The following is a 20,886-nucleotide window of genomic DNA, read 5'->3' as shown; positions in this document are numbered from 1 at the left end:
GATCCCTAAGAGGGTCTTGGTTGCTTTTCCCTTCCCAGAGGAAGATAGAAAGAAATGGGAGTCCCCACCGATAGTCGACGCCTCTGTCTCCTGGCTGTCTAAACAGGTGGTGTTGCCAGTCCCGGAATCTACCGCGTTGAAGGACCTGGCAGATCGCAATGTGGATGCTACGCTAAAATCCATTTACACGGCTTCCGGGGCTATATTATGGCCTACTATAGCCTGTGCTTGGATTGCAAAAGCTATTGCCAGGTGGTCAATCACTCTGCAGGAGGAGTCGGCTTCGCTGGATAGAGGTGACGTTGATTTGTTTTTACGCCATATTCAGGATTCTGCAGGGTTCCTGGTAGATTCCATGAAGGACCTGGGTTCCATGGCTGCGGGGATCTCCTCCATGTCCGTCTCGGCTCGCAGGGGTCTCTGGCTGCGCCAATGGTCTGCGGACGCGGAATCCAGGAAGAGTGTGGAGGGCCTACCCTATACAGGTCAGGCTCTCTTTGGGGAGGCGCTGGATGCGTGGATTGCCACGGCTACCGCAGGTAAGTCTCCTTTTCTCCCCTCAGCTGCACCGGCTACGAAGAAGCCTTTTACACCAGCCACGTCACAGTCCTTTCGACCCACGAGGTCTAGAAAGAACAAGCTTTCGAACACCTTCTTCAGAGGTGGTCGTGGCAAAGGAAAGAAACCTGCTCCCACAGGTTCCCAAACCCAGAAGCCCGCTTCTGATACCCCGAAGTCCTCCGCATGACGGTGGACAGCTAGGCCTGAAGGTAGGTCAGGTGGGGGCAAGACTCCGGCAGTTCAGCCACGTCTGGGTGTTGTCTGGCCTGGACCCCTGGGTCCTGGATATAGTGTTTAGGGGGTACAGACTGGAGTTTCAAGATCCCCCACCTCACCGTTTCTTGAAGTCAGGCTTGCCAGCTCTGCTGGCAGACGGAAAAATTCTTCTGGAGGCCATCAGAAAATTGGTGGTGTCAGAGGGCATTGTTCCAGTTCCACCTCAGCAGTGGAACAAGGGTTATTATTCGAACCTTTTTGTGGTACCAAAACTGGATGGTTCGGTACGGCCTATTCTAAACTTAGTCTTTGAACCCTTATCTCAAGGAGTTCAAATTCAAGATGGAATCTCTGAGAGCTGTCATCTCAGGACTGACGGAGGGGGAGTTCCTGGTGTTGCTGGACATCAAGGATGCGTACCTCCACATTCCCATTTGGTCGTTGCATCAGGCATATCTCAGGTTTGCACTGTTGGAAGATCACTATCGGTTCCAGGCGCTGCCGTTTGGTCTCTCCACAGCACCAAGATCTTCACCAAGGTGATGGCGGAGATGATGGTTCTCCTCCGCAAACAGGGGGTGAACATAATTCCATGTCTGGACGATCTCCTGATCAAGGCATCATCCAGGGAGAGGTTGTTGCGATCCATCGCGCTCACGACACAGCTGCTCAGGAAGCACGGTTGGATCCTGAACCTTCCAAAGTCTCATCTGGAGCCAACAAGGAGGCTGTCTTTCCTGGGAATGATCCTCGACACGGAAGTGCAGAGGGTTTTTCTCCCGGTGGAGAAAGCATTGGTGATTCAAACAATGGTTTGGGATGTCTTAAGGCCTACCCGGGTATCGGTTCATCAATGCATCCGCCTTCTGGGGAAGATGATTGCCGTCTACGAGGGTCTGCAGTACGGCAGGTTTCATGCTCGACCTTTTCAGCTGGACCTATTGGACCAGTGGTCGGGCTCTCACCTACACATGGACAAGAGGATACGCCTGTCTCCGAAAGCCAGGATTTCGCTCCTCTGGTGGCTACAACTTCCGCACCTTCTGGAAGGCCGAAGGTTCAGAATTCAGGACTGGATCCTTTTAACCACAGATGCAAGTCTAAGAGGTTGGGGAGCAGTCGCTCTGGGGGAAACCTTTCAGGGAAGGTGGTTGAATCAAAAATCCCTTCTCCCAATAAACATCCTGGAGCTAAGGGCCGTGTACAACACCCTTCTGCAAGCAGCACGCCTTCTACAGGATCGAGCTGTTCAGGTGCAGTCAGACAACGTGACCACTGTAGCCTACATAAACCGACAAGGCGGAACGAAGAGCAGGGCTACTATGTCAGAGGTGTCAAGAATCCTTCTCTGGGCGGAAAGGCACGCTGTAGCGGTGTCAGCAGTCTTCATTCCGGGAGTAGACAACTGCGAAGCAGAGTTCCTCAGCAGACACGATCTCCATCCAGGGGAGTGGGGCCTCCATCCGGAGGTGTTCGAGGAGGTAACCGGTTTGTGGGGGGTTCCTCACATAGACATGATGGCCTCCCGCCTCAACAAGAAGCTGGGGAGGTACTGTTCAAGGTCAAGAGACCCTCAGGCAGTGGCGGTGGACGCACTGGTAATTCCGTGGGTGTTCCCGTCAGTGTATGTGTTCCGTCCACTTCCTCCGATACTAAAGGTTCTTCAGCTGGTAAGAAGAACAAAGGTTCTGGCAATCCTCATTGCTCCGGACTGGCCAAGGAGGGCTTGATATGCAGATCTACTGGATCTTCTGCTGGAAGATCCAAAGCCCTTACCTCTTCGGGAGGATCTGCTACTGCAGGGGCCGTTCGCCTATCAAGACTTACCATGGCTACGTTTGACGGCATGGCGGTTGAGCGCCAGATCTTAGCTCGGAATGGTATCCCGAGTGAAGTCATTCCTACCCTGATTCAGGCTAGGAAGGGGGTAACGTCTAAACATTACCACCGTATTTGGAAGAAATATGTTTCTTGGTGTGAATCAAGAAAATTTCCTGCAGTGGAGTTTCAACTTGGACGTTTTCTCCTTTTCCTGCAGGCGGGAGTGGATGTGGGCCTGAGATTAGGATCCATCAAGGTCCAGATCTCTGCTTTGTCCATCTTTTTCAGCCCGACGCGTGTCGGAATTCGGGGCTTTATCTTGTAAAAGCCCTTATCTGATCTTCTATGAAGACAGGGCGGAACTTAGGACTCGTCCACAGTTCCTGCCTAAGGTTGTATCGGCTTTCCATATCAACCAACCTATTGTGGTGCCAGTGGCTACTGACTCCTCAATTGCTTCAAAGGCTTTGGATGTTGTCAGGGCCTTGAAGACCTATGTGAAGAGGACAGCTAGTCATAGAAAGACTGACTCTCTTTGTCCTCTACGATCCCAAGAAAATTGGGTGTCCTGCTTCTAAGCAGTCGATTTCGCGCTGGATCAGGTTCACTATCCGGTATGCGTATTCTACGGCAGGATTGCCGTGTCCGAAGTTGGTTAAGACCCACTCTACTCGTAAAGTGGGTTCTTCCTGGGCGGCTGCCCGGGGTGTCTCGGCTTTACAGCTTTGCAGATCTGCTACTTGGTCTGGTTCGAACACGTTTGCTAAGTTTTACCAGTTCGATACTTTGACCTCTGATGACCTCAAGGTTGGTCAAGCAGGGTTGCAGGAGCCTCCGCGCTCTCCCTCCCGTACTGGGAGCTTTGGTACGTCTCCATGGTACTAATATGGACCCCAGCATCCTCTAGGACGTGAGAGAAAATAGGATTTTAATTGCCTACCGGTAAATCCTTTTCTCGTAGTCCGTAGAGGAAGCTGGGCGCCCGCCCAGCGGTTAGTTTTCCTGCATTGGTTTTATAGTTCAGTACTGCCAAGTTCCTAGGTAAGCTCTGCGTTATTTACTGTTTCAGTACTGTTTCAGTTGTTGCTGAGTTTTCCGGCATGTTAGCCGGATTTGTATGTTGTGTGAGCTGGTATGATTCTCGCCACTATCTGTGTAATTCCTTCTCTCGAAGTATGGCCCTCATTCCGAGTTGTTCGCTCGCTAGCTGCTTTTAGCAGCATTGCACACGCTAAGCCGCCGCCCTCTGGGAGTGTATCTTAGCATAGCAGAATTGCGAACGAAAGATTAGCAGAATTGCGAATAGAAATTTCTTAGCAGTTTCTGAGTAGCTCCAGACTTACTCCTACACTGCGATCAGTTCAGTCAGTTTCGTTCCTGGTTTGACGTCACAAACACACCCAGCGTTCGCCCAGACACTCCCCCGTTTCTCCAGCCACTCCCGCGTTTTTCCCAGAAACGTCAGCGTTTTTCCGCACACTCCCATAAAACGGTCAGTTTCCGCCCAGAAACACCCTTTTCCTGTCAATCACACTACGATCACCAGAACGACTAAAAATCTTCGTTAGGCCGTGAGTAAAATACCAAACTTTTGTGCTAATTTACTTGGCGCAGGCGCACTGCGAACATTGCGCATGCGCAGTTTGCGACTAATCGCTCCGTAGCGAAAAAAACTAACGAGCGAACAACTCGGAATGACCCCCTATGTCGTCTCTTCGGGCACAGTTTCTAGACTGAGTCTGGTAGGAGGGGCATAGAGGGAGGAGCCAGCCCACACTATTAAACTCTTAAAGTGCCAATGGCTCCTGGTGGACCCATCTATACCCCATGGTACTAATATGGACCCCAGCATCCTCTACGGACTACAAGAAAAGGATTTACCGGTAGATAATTAATATCCTATTTTTCTGATGGCTCAATGTACACAAACTTTGTTTAATACACAAAGGTATTAAAAATATTGTATTAAATGACCTTCAGGCTGTGTGTATAAGGTGTATATGGAACATAAATGAATTGTGAGAATATAACCATAGAATTTGACGGCAGATAAGAACCGCTTGGCCCATCTAGTCTGCCTCCTTTTTTTTTTTTTTTTTTTTTATCCTTTAGGTAATCTCAACCCTTTTTGAACCTTAATTCTTTGTAAGGATATTCATATGCCTATCCCAAGCATTTTTACATTGCTCTACTGTCTTAGCCTCTACCACCTCTGATGGCAGGCTATTCCACTTATCCACTACCTTTTCTGTGAAGTCATTTTTCCTTAAATTTCCCACACTTTGTTTAATGCACAAAGTTATTAAAAATATTGGCTAAAATGACCTTCAGGCTGTATGTATATGATGTATATGACACATAAATGCATTCTGTGCTTAGACTTGGGTCCCATCGCCATGATATCTCATTATGGTATGCAATTATTCCAAATTACGTAAAAATCCGATATCCAAAATACTTCTGCTCCCAAGCATTTTGGATAAGGGATACTCAACCTGTAACTAGTATGAAGAATGGACTGAGCGGGAGAATTGTTAGAATATGTATTTCCATAGGGTAAAAGGACTTACACCAGATCACATGTAACGGAGATCGGATCTTTTCCTGTACTTTTAATTTTGCCCTTTCCGGTTTCACATCAAACACATGAAAAATGCGCACAACTCCACATATGGGCGAAAATGATAGTAATAATATTTGCAGGTTTTTCCGTGCACAAAATACAGGTGCAAATACGGGTGACTCTCTGTGCATGGACCCCCTAGTATGCTATTGGAATAATGTAGCCTATTTGGAAGTTTTGACTCTGTTCCAACAGTAAGTTTTCACTTCCCTACAAATAAAGAGCCACTTATTGTGGATTACCTCAATTCCTACTGTACCGTGCCACACGTCTACCACTCCGGGCAGGAGAACTTGGGACATGAGGTTGAGAACAAAATAATATTGGCGGAAAGGAAAGCTTTTTGCTGCGTTCTAATAGTTGGTTGCTAGGGGCGACTCATTATTCCTATATAAACATAATTGAGCCGTCCTATTGTCAGATGCTTTTTCATAAGAACAGATTGGTCGCACAGCAACATTTTCCATTAGAACTTGTTTTGTTTATCCCGAGAATAATAAGACATGAATCATGTAATTACCCATTATAGCCGCGTGCTATTCTATTGAGGCAGATAGGAATAGAATTATTTGTTTGCGGCAGTTTCATTTTTCCCCCAGCACAATGGCTGATTATATAATCTTGAGGCTATATGGCTATTCAAACAAGTTTAGCATTTTATTCAGAGCTGTTTACCATAGCTGGATATATCCCATAGAGCCTTTTCTCCCACAGTTATTGACCGCGTGTTTTTCATTACAATTTATATAGTATCTAAGTCACAATATTGCATTAAATCTAGAAAAGAAGAAATAAATGTGTGAAATCCGGTGCACTGAAAGCGGTAACCCATTGCAGCCACTGACGTTTTACACCTAATATTCAGAGGGATTATTTTGTATTATTATTATCCTTTATATGGCGCCACAAGGGTTCTGCAGCGCCTAACAAAGTACATAAACAAGCATAACAAGAAAACAGCAACTTACTGTACAAGACAACGCAGGACAGGTACATGGTATGTAAACATGTCTACATCAGTGGACAATACATTGAAATAAGCATCAGGGTGACCTTGTAGGGAGTATTTAGTAGATGATAGTCTACAGATGGAGCCTTGCTCATCTAGGCTTTTCTGCTGCGCCTAGGTGCACCAAGGTTTATTAGCATAAGACTTTCATCTATTGTTCTCAGCTGCAATACAATACAGAGAGAACAATACAGCAGGGGATTAAGTCATTACAGCAGGGGATTAAGTCTGACTGACAAGGCTCAGTTAATCCTATTAAAGGGATAGATGAGCAGGGCTCCATCTGTACGTAAGAGAAGGAAAAGCACATGACGGGAGAGGGCCTCGTGAGAGCTTACATTCTAAAGGGGAGGGGCAGACAGACAGGGGTGACACAGATGGGGTAGACAGTGAGTATGTCACAGAGGGTTAGGATGAGAGACTGCTGGGTTTGATGAAGAAGTGGATCTTGAGGGGATCCGGTCCGGATTCTGGTAGTCAGAGTGCCAGACGCCGGCATCCCACATAGGTTCACTATCCAGGAAATCCTGACAGCCAAGGTGCCAAACGAACATCCACCGGGACGCAGGGGGCATTGGGAGGGAGATTAGGTTTAAGATGCAGGGAGAGGGTTAGGTTTAGGCTGGGAGGAGGAGCGAGTTAGGCACCACTGCCGAGGTTTAGGGTTAGCCTGCTTTAGGTTTATGCTGCGTGTAGGGTGGAAGTTAGGGGGCATGGGGGAAGGTACACGGGATTTCGATCATCGGAATGCCGCGGTCGGTATTCTGACTGCCGACATCACAAACGCCGACAATTCAATCCCAACCCATCTTGAGAGCTGTTTTGTAGAGAGGTGGAGAGTCTGAGCGGCAATGGTGGAGAATTCCAGAGATAGGGAGCAGCATGGGGAAAACTCTTGCAGGTGGTAATGTGTCATCAGTTGCTAGGAGAGGCAGCGTGCATTTGTGGAGAGAAGAGGGCGGGCAGGAGTGTAAAGGGAGATCAGGTCAAAGATGTAAATGGGAGAGGAATATGTAAATGGCATAGTTATAAAATGCATGATTATAGATTATAGCAACAGTAACCTGTGCACCGATGTATTAAACTTTTTCCCATAAGATGCTTTTTTGATCAAATAATTTGCAAGGCTGTTGGTGTGAAATGTGTTATGTAACAGCTCTGGGAAAATAGGACCTCCTTTTTATCACTGTTAATTGGTCACGTTATATCATGAAGAAAAATAAAATGCTATATGGCTTACTGTAGTAGTTGCAATTGTTTTCTGTGTAACTTTGGTCAGAGATACTATTATTGTATTTAGTGTCATCTTGTAGCATTTCACAATGATCTTTTTGGGATGATACACCCATGTGCGGTCCTACATCTTGTAACATAACATACAGTCTGATTATATGCACTTTTTCAATATGCATCATTATCATTCGGGCACCATAGCCACTCTCTCACAGTAGTGGGGAAAATAGGCTTGTGTTTGATGGTGACAATTTTAATCATCATCGGGATTGGTCAATAATTATGATTTTTTTAAATATGGCTACTGACTTGGGAACTTCTGATCTATTTGCCTTCTTGTGGATGGCATAGTAAATCTTATTTAGTAAACTGTAAGTACGCAGTGTGAGATGTAGTTATGTGACCGTCACAATACTGGCAGCTACATCCCGTCCCCCTCTAAATCCAGACAGTCGGCATGCCGACTAGCAGGCAATATTCCCACTCATCGGTGTCCACGACACCCATAGAGTGGGAATAAAACCTGATGACACCGAGTCCGCAGCGTGGTGAGCGCAGCAAGCCCGCAAGGGGCTTCATTGCGCTCCCCCCCCCCCCCCCCCCCCCACAGCCGGCATTCTGCTGCCGGGATCCCGTGAAATGAAGTCCTTTGGGCCAATGGTGTGGAATAAAGCTAAAAATGAAATCTCGTTTCTGAACTGCTGTGCACTAATACACAGAATTTCCTCATTCCGCTCCCATTTTCTCTAGCTTGCTCCACAAACTCAAGGGCTTTGGCCAAAATCGAGGTGCATTTGCCCAGGTCAAACAGTCTTGATATAAGCCTTGTAAATGAGTCCCAGTGGAAGCAACCATTATGTCCTCTGAGCCAATGCTCTGATGTCTCGTGCCTCAGTTGTGTGCTTTGTTCCTGTTGCCTTCACGTGAAATTTGTAAGAACTCCATAATACACACAGTCTTGGGCATGTCACTGGTCCTAGAGATTTGTTAGGCTTTACTCTTCTGTCCACATTCACTCTTCATTCAGCCCACAAAATGGCCGCCCAAACTGTATGAAGGAAGCCAGTGCATGTAAAATTCTGACAATCGGCAGTCTGTCTAGTGTGTATATCTGTGGTCATAACTCCAAATACTAACAGACTTTTGTGTTTTCTTTTTCTTGTTTTCTTTCAAGTACTCTTGCTTTGATTACGTCTGTGCAGTGGTAGATTCCATTAAATTTTATTTTTCTAATCTCTGTGGCCAGCAGACAGTATGTATGTTTCTCATACCCGTGCTTGCTTGCATTGTTTCATTGCTTTCTACATGTTTTCTTTTTTTTAACCTTATTATTTCATTCATTTAGTTGTTTTGCTTTTTTTCTGTTATTGGCGTCACCGTGCGTTTCACAGGTAACTGTGGATACTCTGATGAGAGACAAGATGCCCAAAAAGGGTGGGAGATGGTGGTTTTCCTGGCGTGGGAGGAACAGCAGCATTACAGTGGTAAGAAAAGCAGGTCATTTTTGCCTAGTAAACGATTGCTGCTTTAAAAATATGGGCACACTCACACAAAGGGGTACATTTATTACAGTGGGAGTTTTTTTTTAGAAGTGGAGATGTTGCTCATAGCAACCAATCAGATTCTACTTATTCATCTAGCACCGTGTAGAAGATAATAGCTAGAATATGATTGGTTGCTATGGGCAACAGTTCCACTTATAAAAAATGTACACTTTAGTAAATATACCCCAAAGTCTCGCAGTTTGCAGGGTATTACATTTAGCCCTTTGTGTGTGACTAAGAAATGGCCCTTTAGCACACAATCCTGGCCCATGTGGGTCCAAAATGACTAGTTATGAACGTTACTTGGTGGATGACTAGATTTGCCTTAGTTTGCGCAGATTTAGATTTCCCTATTGTATATTATTGTGCAAATCTTTTGCAGTAACTACATTCTACATTTGACATTTGTGTAAATTACAAAACAATAATGTACGATCTTTCACAACATCGAGGAAACGTGCTTGAATTTTTATTTTTATGTAAGTGTTCCTGATGATTGATGTAAAACAACATGAGGACTGCAGCTGAGGAACTCATGATTGTTGGGAGTACTGTGTGTGTGCTCTGTAAGGTACTGACTTTTATCCGTCATTCCTTGTTCTGTTTTCTTAATGGGGAAGATGTATGAAACCTTTGAGAGATACTGTGGAGGAGTAGATCATAGCAACAATTCAGCTCCTAGCTGTCATTCTGTAGACTGTGCTTAGATATATGATTGGTTGCTATGGACAACTACTCCCACTTTTTCATTCTCAAAGGTTTTGATACATCTCCCCTTATCTTTTCCGTTGCTACCAGTGGCGGCTGCTGCCCCGACCAAAGACTGCAGAGTTTTGCTGGTTAGGATGTGTCCCGTGCGTCAACATACAAAGTTGACGCACGGGACACAGTGCTCAGCCTATCTTCAATAAGCCCCTGACTCCTGTGAAACCAGCCAATGGGAGTATGGGGGAGGGCTTATTAAAGATTGACAGGCTGAGGACTGTGTGCCTGTGTCACCTGTTGTGGCGGGAGCTGATCCCAGGTAAGGCAGCCAGCACATATATTACATACAACATTACATGTATGTTTTTATGTACTGACCGGCTCCCCCTGCAGTCATTGCTCAGTGCTGCAGCCCAGGGTGAGGAGCCGCTGCTAGTTGCTACAGTTATTATATGAGACAGGAACAACTAAAACATTTTTTTTTTCTCAGATAGAAGAAGACAGCGCTTTAAATCTGTACATTGCTCTTGCAGTGACACTGTAGACATGGGCAGTGGCCGATCCAGGGGGTAACTCTTCTCCCCTGTCCTCCCCAGTGACACATTGGTCAGGGAGAGAACAGAGACTGCTGTCTTCCTCCTCAGTCCAGCGCACACTGGTGTATACTGGGCTGCAGAGGGCATCGGGGAGACTCGGCAGCAATCTCCTTTCTCTTCCCAATGTGCCGCTGTGCTGATATACAGCTGCACCAGTGGTAATGGGAATGAGAAGTGATATGGGGAGGGGGGCATTGCACTGATCGCCCACTCCCCCGGATCCATCCCTGGGCGTGGGGAAATGCTTTTATCCTGTCAAATGAGTGAACATGCTCTAAACATGGTCCATGCAGCCTTCTATCTTTGGCATGTAACACAAGCTTATGTATGAATCTCCTCCATTAATGCTACCAGTAAAACCTAAAATAAGTGTCCTTAATAGCAGAAAGACCGAGTAGAGTAGGTTAAAATACTGCTAGACGGGATCCCCGCAGTCACAATGCCGCCGCCGGAATCCCGACTAGCCGTGAATTGCCGCCGCATGAATCCCGGCACCGCAGTCTATTCTCCCTCTGTGGGTGTCCACGACATCCATAGAGGGAGAATAGAACCCACAAGGGGCTTTCTAGCGCTCGCCCCGCTGCCGGCATTACGGTGGACAGGATCCCGCTGTTGGGATTATGACAGCCGGGATCCCGTCCGCCGGCATTTCATACTGATTTTGTTTACACTATGGGGCTGTGCAGTGTGACCCTCATGTATACAGTAATGGGCTGTGCAGTGTAACCCTCATGTATACAGTAATGGGCTGTGCAGTGTAACCCTGTAGTGTGCAGTTAGGAGCAGAGCAGTATACTCGTGTATAGGTTAATGGGCTGCACAATGCGACCCTGGTGAACAGTAAGGGGTGGCACAGTATGACCCTGAAGTGTGCAGTAAGGGGCTATGCAGTGTGACCCTGATGAACAGTAAGGGGCTGCGCAGTGTGACCCTAGTGAACAGTAAGGGGCTGCACAGTGTGACCCTGGTGAACAGTAAAGGGCTGCGCAGTGTGACCCTGGTGAACAATTCAGTGCTGCACAGTGTGACCATGGTGAACAGTATGAGGCTGCACAGTGTGACCCTGAAGTGTGCAGTAAGGAGCAGAGCAGTATACTCGTGTATAGGGTAATAGGCTGCACAATGTGACCCTGGTGAACAGTAAGGGGTGGCACAGTATGACCCTGAAGTGTGCAGTAAGGGGCTATGCAGTGTGACCCTGATGTGTGCAGTAAGGGGCTATGCAGTGTGACCCTGATGAACAGTAAAGAGCTATGCAGTGTGACCCTAGTGAACAGTAAGGGGCTGCACAGTGTGACCCTGGTGAACAATAAGGGGCTGCGCAGTGTGACCCTGGTGAACAGTAAGGGGCTGCGCAGTGTGACTTTGGTGAACAGTAAGAGGCAGCGCAGTGTGACTTTGGTGAACAATAAGGGGCTGCGCAGTGTGACTTTGGTGAACAGTAAGGGGCTGCGCAGTGTGACCCTGGTGAACAGTAAGGGGCTGCGCAGTGTGACCCTGGTGAACAGTTAGGGGCTGCGCAGTGTGACTTTGGTGAACAGTAAGAGGCAGCGCAGTGTGACTTTGGTGAACAGTAAGGGGCTGCGCAGTGTGACCCTGGTGAACAGTTAGGGGCTGCGCAGTGTGACTTTGGTGAACAGTAAGGGGCTGCGCAGTGTGACTTTGGTGAACAGTAAGAGGCAGCGCAGTGTGACTTTGGTGAACAGTAAGGGGCTGCGCAGTGTGACTTTGGTGAACAGTAAGAGGCAGCGCAGTGTGACTTTGGTGAACAGTAAGGGGCAGCGCAGTGTGACCCTGGTGAACAGTAAGGGGCTACGCAGTGTGATCATGAAGTGTGCAACGCATGGTGACGAGAGAGACGGTTAAAATAAATAATACAATAAATCTCACATGCTTGACCATTATATTGAACATGTATTTGTAAATGATCAGGAAATATTTGAATTATATCTGAATTATTTTTTCATCTGCCAGAGAACATGAAAACAGCCTGGACCTGTAGTTTCTAGAATACTTTCTCCATAAAATACATTTGTGTAGCGAACCAGCCTTAACCACAGGATGGTCTGTAATTTCCTCTGTAAATGTACTGTGCATTATGAATTATACCTTTTTAAAGACCTGCCTTGAGCAGTAAAGTCTTTGACATCTGGATTTGACATAATGTAGTGTATGTTCCATTATACAATGACTTGCAACCATGTAATAATTGTCCTAACAACTCCTTTTATTAGGAATCCAAGGTAGAGCAAGGACTGAGCGGAAAAGGACCTTATATTACTGAGCAACCTGCAGGCTCCAACATTGAACAGAGGTAGGAAATGAAAACCTGAACTTCATATACAGAGGACCAGCTGTAATATTATTGTACCAGCTCAGGAACTACTAATATAGATTCCTTTATGGTTGCCTCAGATGTAGATAAAATTGTTATTAGGAGGTTAAAACCACTTTCTAGGGACAAAAGTACAAGTAAGCCATAGCCAGCAGGGAATGTATCCTATATTGATGAGCTGTAATAAGGGTGGATTAGTCTGTCTGTGGGTGGGATTCTTTCTCAGAACCCATTTCTGTCATGCTCGGAATGTCAAGTGGGTAAAACATTGATCGAAACGGCTATTATGTAAATACCCAGAAGTACTGTAGAATGGAGGTGGCAGCATGTGGGACTCCAGCTGCTGCAGAAATACACAACCCAGCATGTCATGCCACAGGTTTGATGTTAGAGTATGATGAAATTGTGCCAGGGCATGCTGGGATGTGTAGTTCCACAGCAGCTAGTGTGCCATACGTTGCCTATCCCATTGCCTTAAAAATCTATTTAGAAGTTGTAAAATCTGAACACATCTAGCCTCAGTGTGCCACACAGCGTGAGATGCCGGATACGAGTGAGTCGCAGGCGTCTTTTTTTTGTGTCTTCGTCGCAATGCGATGCAACTAGGATGCGCAAATGTGTGACTGAGCCTGTTTACAGAGCACAACGGAACTTGTATTGGAAATAAGCTGCGGCTGCTACATTGTAGCACTTTGTGTACAGACTCAGCCGCACACAGATATACAAGTGTTGCATAATAGATTAGTTAACACAGTCGCTAGGTGCGTTCCAATTGCATTGCTACTAGGATGCATTTTCGGTAAAAAAAAACTACTCCCAGCGCTAGCAGAGTCTCACGGGACCTGGCGCGTCGAGAGGGGCTGTTTGACGTGAGTGCAGCAATGATGTATGAGGACACATCTGGAAGAACCACTTATCATTACATTGCAGCCAAATGTCAAGGATCCTCGTCTTGCGTTCTACATGTTGTTGCAGTTACTGTTATCATTAAGCACATTATTGTATATCTGGCATACAGTAGCCTCGAACAGGAAGTGAATCCAGAAATGTAGGTTTTTGTAACAGCCTGTCTTCTGCTCCCAGTAAGAGAACGCCATGACTCCAGATAACGCTGTCCCATTGTCTGAAGTTCAGTGTATACTGGGCCCTTGCCGGGCCTCCCTGTGCAACTAGGGGTTCAGTATGATTTACCCATGGACACTATACCGACAGCCAATGACCTACAGTCAAAATACCAACATTCATTATGCCGACATGTTCAAAATACAGACATGAGTTTTTCTGTTTTTTTTTGTGTGTCAGTGTCGACATAGGTTGACATGGACACCGTCTGAGTGTACCGCGTCCCCTCGGGTTTAAAAAACGCTCAATCTTGGCATTCCCGGGATTGCAGTAGGGATCCGTGTAGGGAGCAGGGATAGTGGAAGTGGAGGGCAGTGATAAAGGGTGTAGGGAACAGGAAGGGAGGGTGGATGTAGGGAGCAGCGCAGGAGGGTGGGTGTAGGGAGCAGAGAGGATGTAGGGAGCAGCGCAGGAGGGAGTATGTAGGGAGCAGCGCGGGAGGGAGAATGTAGGGAGCAGCGCGGGAGGGAGAATGTAGGGAGCAGTGAACGAGGGTGGGCGGGCAGCCATGGACACACAATGACCATGGCAGTGGCATTTAAAATGTAGTGCTGGCCGCCAGCCAGACAGAATGGGCGATCCGGCAGCCAATTTGGTTCCGCTGCTGCAACGGATTTCCTGATTGGCTGCCAGACCGCCAGCTCCGATTTGCTGGTGGCCGGCGCTACATTTGAAATGCCGCTGCCATGGTCAGTGTGTGTTCATGGCTGCCCGCCTAAGCTTTAAACACCCCACTGCCACCCGGGGCCGTACAGCGATGCCTGGCAAAAGTGCGCATGCGATCCCGTGAATTCCAGCATTGGAGGTTTCAATCCCGTCATTTTTGGGCCAGGATCCCGGGATTGGCCTCCCTATGTGCAACTGACTGAACAGCAGCATCAGTGTACAGATGTGTCTCCTCCGTTGTTGCAGAATACGCAGTGCTTCCTCTGCTGTTCACTCTGCATTGCAGACCCACGGCTGCGAGCAGTCCGAACATACAAAAGAGCAGACACATCTGTAACTAGCGTAGATCCCCCGTGTTTGTCTTTTCCAGAGGAAACGGTTTTATCATCTTGGAACTGATTGGGGTCATTGTCCTGCTCCCTGTTGCATTTCTGGCCATAATCTGTACCTGACTTAGAAATACGTACAATCTAATTTAACCATGCACTTACATCTATAGAAATTGATAATAGCAGGATACGTATCAGCCGAATAGGACAAGTAATGCCAGGCACAGTAGCCTGATAATGAGTCGTATGTGCAGTAAGTCTGACAATTTTTTTCACATGCAGTATGAGACTGTCGAAATATTCATGATGTCAGATTGCCGACACTTGTAATGTCAACATTTGTTGACATGTTGACTATCTGTTTTTAGTGTAATTCTGGGGCAGATTTATTAATCTCTGTGAAGTGATAAATTGGAAGGAGATAAAGGACCAGCCAGTCAGCTCCTAACTGTCATTTTTCAAACCCAGCCTGTGACATGGCAGTACGAAGCTGATTGGCTGGTCATTTATCACCTTCCACTTTATCACTTCACCGGACTTAATAAATCTGCCCCTCTATCCCTAGTCCTAATGGAAATGTCAATTTTTCCTTGTTAACAGTCTGGCAATGTCAACATTTTGTGCATATTGACATTAACCATGTCGGCATTTTAGTCATGCCAGCGTCATCAATCTCAGCCTGCTGTCAACATTATGATAGGCAACTTTCTGACTGCATACCAGCCAGAAGGTCCTGGAGAGGCTTCATTGTCTGCGCTTTGCATCTTATTGGATGTCTGTTGTATTTGAAAGGCATCACGTTTAGGACCATGTTAGGGTGATATCATCTGGGGGGTCCTAAGTAAGCAAACCTCATTATTTCCCCGGTTAGTAATAATTAAGTTCATTCACACACACACACACACACACACACACACACACACACACACACACACACACACACACACACACACACACACACACACACACACAACGATTGTTCTCCTTAAAGCGTGATGTGACACACTGCCCTTAGATGTATGTAATGTGATTATGGCAAGGGAAAGTCTATTTTTACTCACTACTTATGATTCATAGCCCCAGCTTCCTACACATCCATCAGCTGAGTGCTGGGTATTCTTGGAAATAATATTCTCAATGGAAGGACTCTGCTATGAATGAAGTATTAAGCACAGCTAAACCATTGATAGTTTAACATGCAGGTTTTCAGTGTCCTCCCTGGAGATGTGGCTTTCAATAGACAATCAATTAATGCACTGAGTGATTCAGAGAAAATGTGTTTTTCGAGCCTACGGCCAAATGCACTTTCCGGTTTATCACATAATCTTCCTGTGTTTGTTCTAGAATAAAAGATGAATCTTCCTCCAGCGATGAGGACCCCAGGGCAGCCAAGCTGAACGTAGGCTCTCTGCAATCAAACCAGAGCCACATTTCATCAACTGGCATTACTTATAAGAAGACGCTTCGGCTGACCTCTGACCAGCTTGTAAGTCTCAGAAACATATGTCTCTCTTTACAGTGGAACATTAGCATGTCATTGGAAAAAGATAACAATGGGATGAGTTTGCTGGCTCAGCTTGGATGCAGGTTTAGGCTTATTTAATGAAGACGGATTACCATACGTGCATTACCTGTCTTGATGCAGAACCTGTTCTTGGAATTAATTAATTGCCATTCATGTATGTTACATTTAAAAAAAAAATATTCTACACTTTTAGAAAGGATATAAAATTTAAAACTGTAACTGCAGCAGCTTTTATGCATGCATCTGGTTCTTGGATATCCTTCTACAAACCATTATCTTGTTTTCAATTCCTCTCTGGAGGGTAAACATAAATGTGTCTTCCACAGACTCCCAGGTCTCAGCATGTCATGTGTTGGCGGAGGGGGAGGATTTCACAGTGAAAACAGAACTCAGAGGGGATCCTCTTTGCACACTTCTACAGGTGCCACGTGACTGTGGTTGCCGTGGTAGTTACATACAATGTGCAGAATTATACATTATATATCATTAATAGCAAGACTGAAGAGACACACCAAGGAAAAATAGTTATTACTGACCGCAGTGATTTTATATATAGTAAAAAGAAAAACCACAAACCTCATTTTTTTCATGTGATTACTACTTCAAATGGTTTCACATCAAATGTGTATTTTATTGATTAAACGCACTTCTAGACTAGTTTAATAGGAGGGACTACTCATGTATTCCTTATAACAGTAGTGTAGTGGTGGCTTTGCTGTATCCTGTCATACTTACAACGTTTATGTAGCAGATGAGTTTCTTCTTACCTGCCACCTAGGCTGCTTACTGTGTGCTGTTAATTATTTATACAGGTTGAGTATCCCTTATCCAAAATGCTTGGGACCAGAGGTATTTTGGATATCGGATTTTTCCGTATTTTGGAATAATTGCATACCATAATGACATATCATGGTGATGGGACCTAAATCTAAGCACAGAACGCATTTATGTTACATATACACCTTATACACACAGCCTGAAGGTAATTATAGCCAATATTTTTTATAACTTTGTGCATTAAACAAAGTGTGTGTACATTCACACAATTCATTTATGTTTCATATACACCTTATATACACAGCCTGAAGGTCATTTAATACAATATTTTGAATAACTGTGTATTAAACAAAGTTTGTGTACATTGAGCCATCAAAAAACAAAGGTTTCACTATCTCACTCAAAAAAGTCCGTATTTCGGAATATTCCGTATTTCGGAATATTTGGATATGGGATACTCAACCTGTATTAGAACATGTAATTACAGGATTGCACTTTATAATAAATTAGAGGTTGTAGAGGGAAGCCACAACCTGTACATTTATTATATAAGTAAATCATCTTGCAGGCAGAGCACGACAGCAGTAAGCTGTGACAGTCTATTCAGGTGCTACGAGACCTGGTGGTGATTGGTATTCCGGTGATGGGTGTTCATCTTCTCCACTGCATTTGCCTTTGTGAGTGCGCAGGGGGCTGCCTCATGAGCCGTGACTTCCCATTTAGGTTTTTAGTTACAGAACTGAAAGCACATACGGTGCTCTACTACAATGCACCAGAGTCTGCACATGCACCCAAACACTTGTGCATCGTCCCACGCACGCACCAGGCCTCATGCCTTGCACATTAGAACAGAATGGAGCATTGAACAATTAGTACTGCTCTCCTGTGCAAATAAAAACGTTGCTGTTTGGTCCTGCGACTGCTAGTTACACCCCTGGAAGCAGTGCATTGCTAGCAGCGGTAGGAATCTAGGCCATTCCACTATTATTAGGCAACTATGATAATGTATCCTATCCATATTCGTTACTTCTGAAGGGTTATCAGTTGGGCACAGAATAAATAAAATGAAATGAGAGCTCCTTTACTCAGTCATTCCTTATTCTTCCTGCTTTTGATGTTCCAGAAGAAGACATACATTTTAATTTCTAATTAGGCCTCAGAAAAAGGAATGATATAATTTATGCATTACAAAACACCAAGCATCAGCATTAGTATAATTGTAGTACCCAGAGCCGGCCCTAGGTATAGGCAAACTAGGCAATTGCCTAGGGCATCTGGTATGCCTAGGGGCACAAGCAGCTTCTGCTGATTAAAATGATATGCAGCATGCCTATATTCTGTGTGTAGCATTTCGTATGCAGATACAGCCACAGTCGAACACAGTATATAGGCATGCCACATATCATTTTAATCAGCAGAAGCTGCTTGTGCATCCTAGCCACATAGCAATGCAAATAAGATGCATTTTCATAAAAAAATAGGCACCCGACATTAGCAGAGCTTCCAGTTGACTCACGCCAGGAAATATATGTGCCATTATTTGTAGAAGGGCACTAATGATGTGCGGCATATGTGTAAGGGACATTATGTGTGTCATTATGTGTATAAGGGCATTAACAATGTGCAGCATAGGGGGTGTGGCCTGGCTGTGGATGCAGGAGGTTGTGCTGCACTCAAGCTCCTGCCACAGTAGCAGTTTTAACTGCTCTTTTGCCCTACAATCGTACCTGACACCTTTCATATACCCTACTCGTACCCCCACAGCAATAAGCAGGGCGGTTGCGGAGCCGGCGGGTGCCCCCTGGACCCGTGCGGCCTACCCCGCCAGCTGGAGCCGGGACCTCGCGTCTGGAGCTACCCCGGACCGGAAGTGCGGCGCCCCGCGGCTGAGAGACGGGCCGGAGCTGTCCCCAACACCCCCAGAGCCCCCGCACCACTTACCACCCGTCAACTCATCCTGGTGAGTCAATGCCCTGACGATCCGCTCTGTGCGGCGGGTTCCCGTGCGTCCGGCGGCTGGCTCCGTTTTGAGAGGGAGTGCGGCGCCGGTCACGTGGTGCCGCTCCCGGGAACAGACGCGGCCACTGACTTAATCAAAGCCCACGGCGTGCCCCAGGAGGCCCCGACTGGGCTCGGGGGAAGCCAGCCACTGCCACCACTGAAGCTATCCTGCAGACAGGGGATACTTGGGGCCCGTTGCAGGCACCTGGAGGCGGCAGCCTGGCGGCGCCATCTTGGATCCTGGCAGACACCACTGGCAATAGGAGCCGCCGACGCCATTTTTAAATCTGGAAAGGCGCCCATACTAAGAGTGCTGTATAGCCCTGCTGCCAAATAGGGTGTAGGTGACAGGGGCTGTTGACACAGGATCCCAACCACCCCACTAATTAAAGGGGACAAGCTGCACATTCTTTGCCTGACATAGGGAACTGAAGCTCCCCCTGGTGGACCCCTGCTACATCTCACCTCCCCTACTGCTACACTTGCTTGTATTATAACAAAATAACTTGCCTACAACTAACCACCGCTGTGTGACCACCATGTCCCCACCCAAAAGGAAACAGACGCCTCCTCCTGCAGCCATGTAGGGCCGTCTCGAGGGATGAGGGCTGACGCCTCCTGACACGTTCTACTACCAAAATGACCACAGATCTGTTCTGCTGATTCTGCAATATCTTGCCAGACCCGACACGATAACGCATCCACCCTGACATGTCTTTAACGGCGCGATTCACCGAACGCACCCACCACTGCACCTGACACTCTCTTCTGTACGGTGGCGACTTAGGGATCAGTGAATATCAGCCCCAAGCTCTGGGATATGGGACCGAGGGAGTGCTCAAAGTGTGACCTGCGATACTGAATTGCCCATCACATCTGCCCCAACGCCTGTCGCACAGGTTTCGACGCCCACATCCCCTTCTTATTACCCATGAGTCGCAGGAGACGTAGGGGAGTGAAAACCTCTATCGGTCAGTCTGAAGTTACCCCCCGCTCAGACCTAAGGCGGTTTCTCAATCTCCGGAAAGATACAGTTATGTCGACTCCACCGACGCCTTCCTCTCCGGCACATTCCGAGAGAACAGAGAAGCAAGGCGAAAACAGGGTGACTACACCGGATAGGAATTCCACTGAACAGCAGGACATGCGGAAGGTCCTCACACTCCTGCAGACCTTGCCCACTAAGGCGGACTTCACATCTTTGGAGAGTAAACTCCGAGATGTGGTCCACTCTGAGGTGTCCTCACTTCGGTCTGAACTGACTCACCTGGGTTCTCGAATTGAAACATTGGAGACCAGGGGAGAAGAATCCAACGCTTTCCAACACGCACTGGTGGATACTATCAGACTTCAAGCAGAAGAGATTCAGAACCTGCACGACCATCTTGATGATATAGACAACAGGGGACGTAGGAATAACCTGCGAGTGAGGGGCATTCCAGAAGACATACCACAGCAAAGCATCTCAGATGTCCTCAACAAGATCTTTGGTGCAGTCCTGGAAACCGACCCGAACGACCCCATTGTTTTCGACAGGGCACACAGAGCACTGCGTCCCAGAGGCTTGCAGTCCGACCGACCAAGAGACATTATTTGCCGCCTACACTACTACAGCCAAAAAGAAGAGATAATCAGGAAACTCCGGAACGCCGGAGACCTAGACTTCAACGGCGCACCTATCCAGGTCTTTCAGGACCTTTCTCGTCACACCCTACAGTCAAGACGTCAAATAAAACCCCTAACAGACGCCCTCCGTAAAAACAACATCAAATACAGGTGGGGTTTTCCGTTCAGCATCACAGCGACCAATGACGGCAGGTCTG

General features: G+C 46.7%; 1 protein-coding gene across 7 annotated transcripts in view; it reads left to right on the top strand.

The window, feature by feature from the left end:
* LPIN1 (lipin 1) overlaps window positions 1–20,886 on the top strand; it is a 374,679-nt gene that overhangs the window by 318,835 nt on the left and 34,958 nt on the right. For all 7 annotated transcript variants that reach the window (XM_063915392.1, XM_063915391.1, XM_063915394.1 and 4 more), the window contains 3 exons: window positions 8,855–8,947; window positions 12,543–12,622; window positions 16,105–16,246. In XM_063915392.1, coding sequence (XP_063771462.1) covers window positions 8,855–8,947; window positions 12,543–12,622; window positions 16,105–16,246 — 315 coding nt within the window. The remainder of the gene's footprint in view (window positions 1–8,854; window positions 8,948–12,542; window positions 12,623–16,104; window positions 16,247–20,886) is intronic.

Source organism: Pseudophryne corroboree, chromosome 4 (assembly GCF_028390025.1).
Source record: "Pseudophryne corroboree isolate aPseCor3 chromosome 4, aPseCor3.hap2, whole genome shotgun sequence".
Taxonomy (NCBI): Eukaryota; Metazoa; Chordata; class Amphibia; order Anura; family Myobatrachidae; genus Pseudophryne; species Pseudophryne corroboree.
This window is presented reverse-complemented; position numbering and strand designations above follow the sequence as displayed.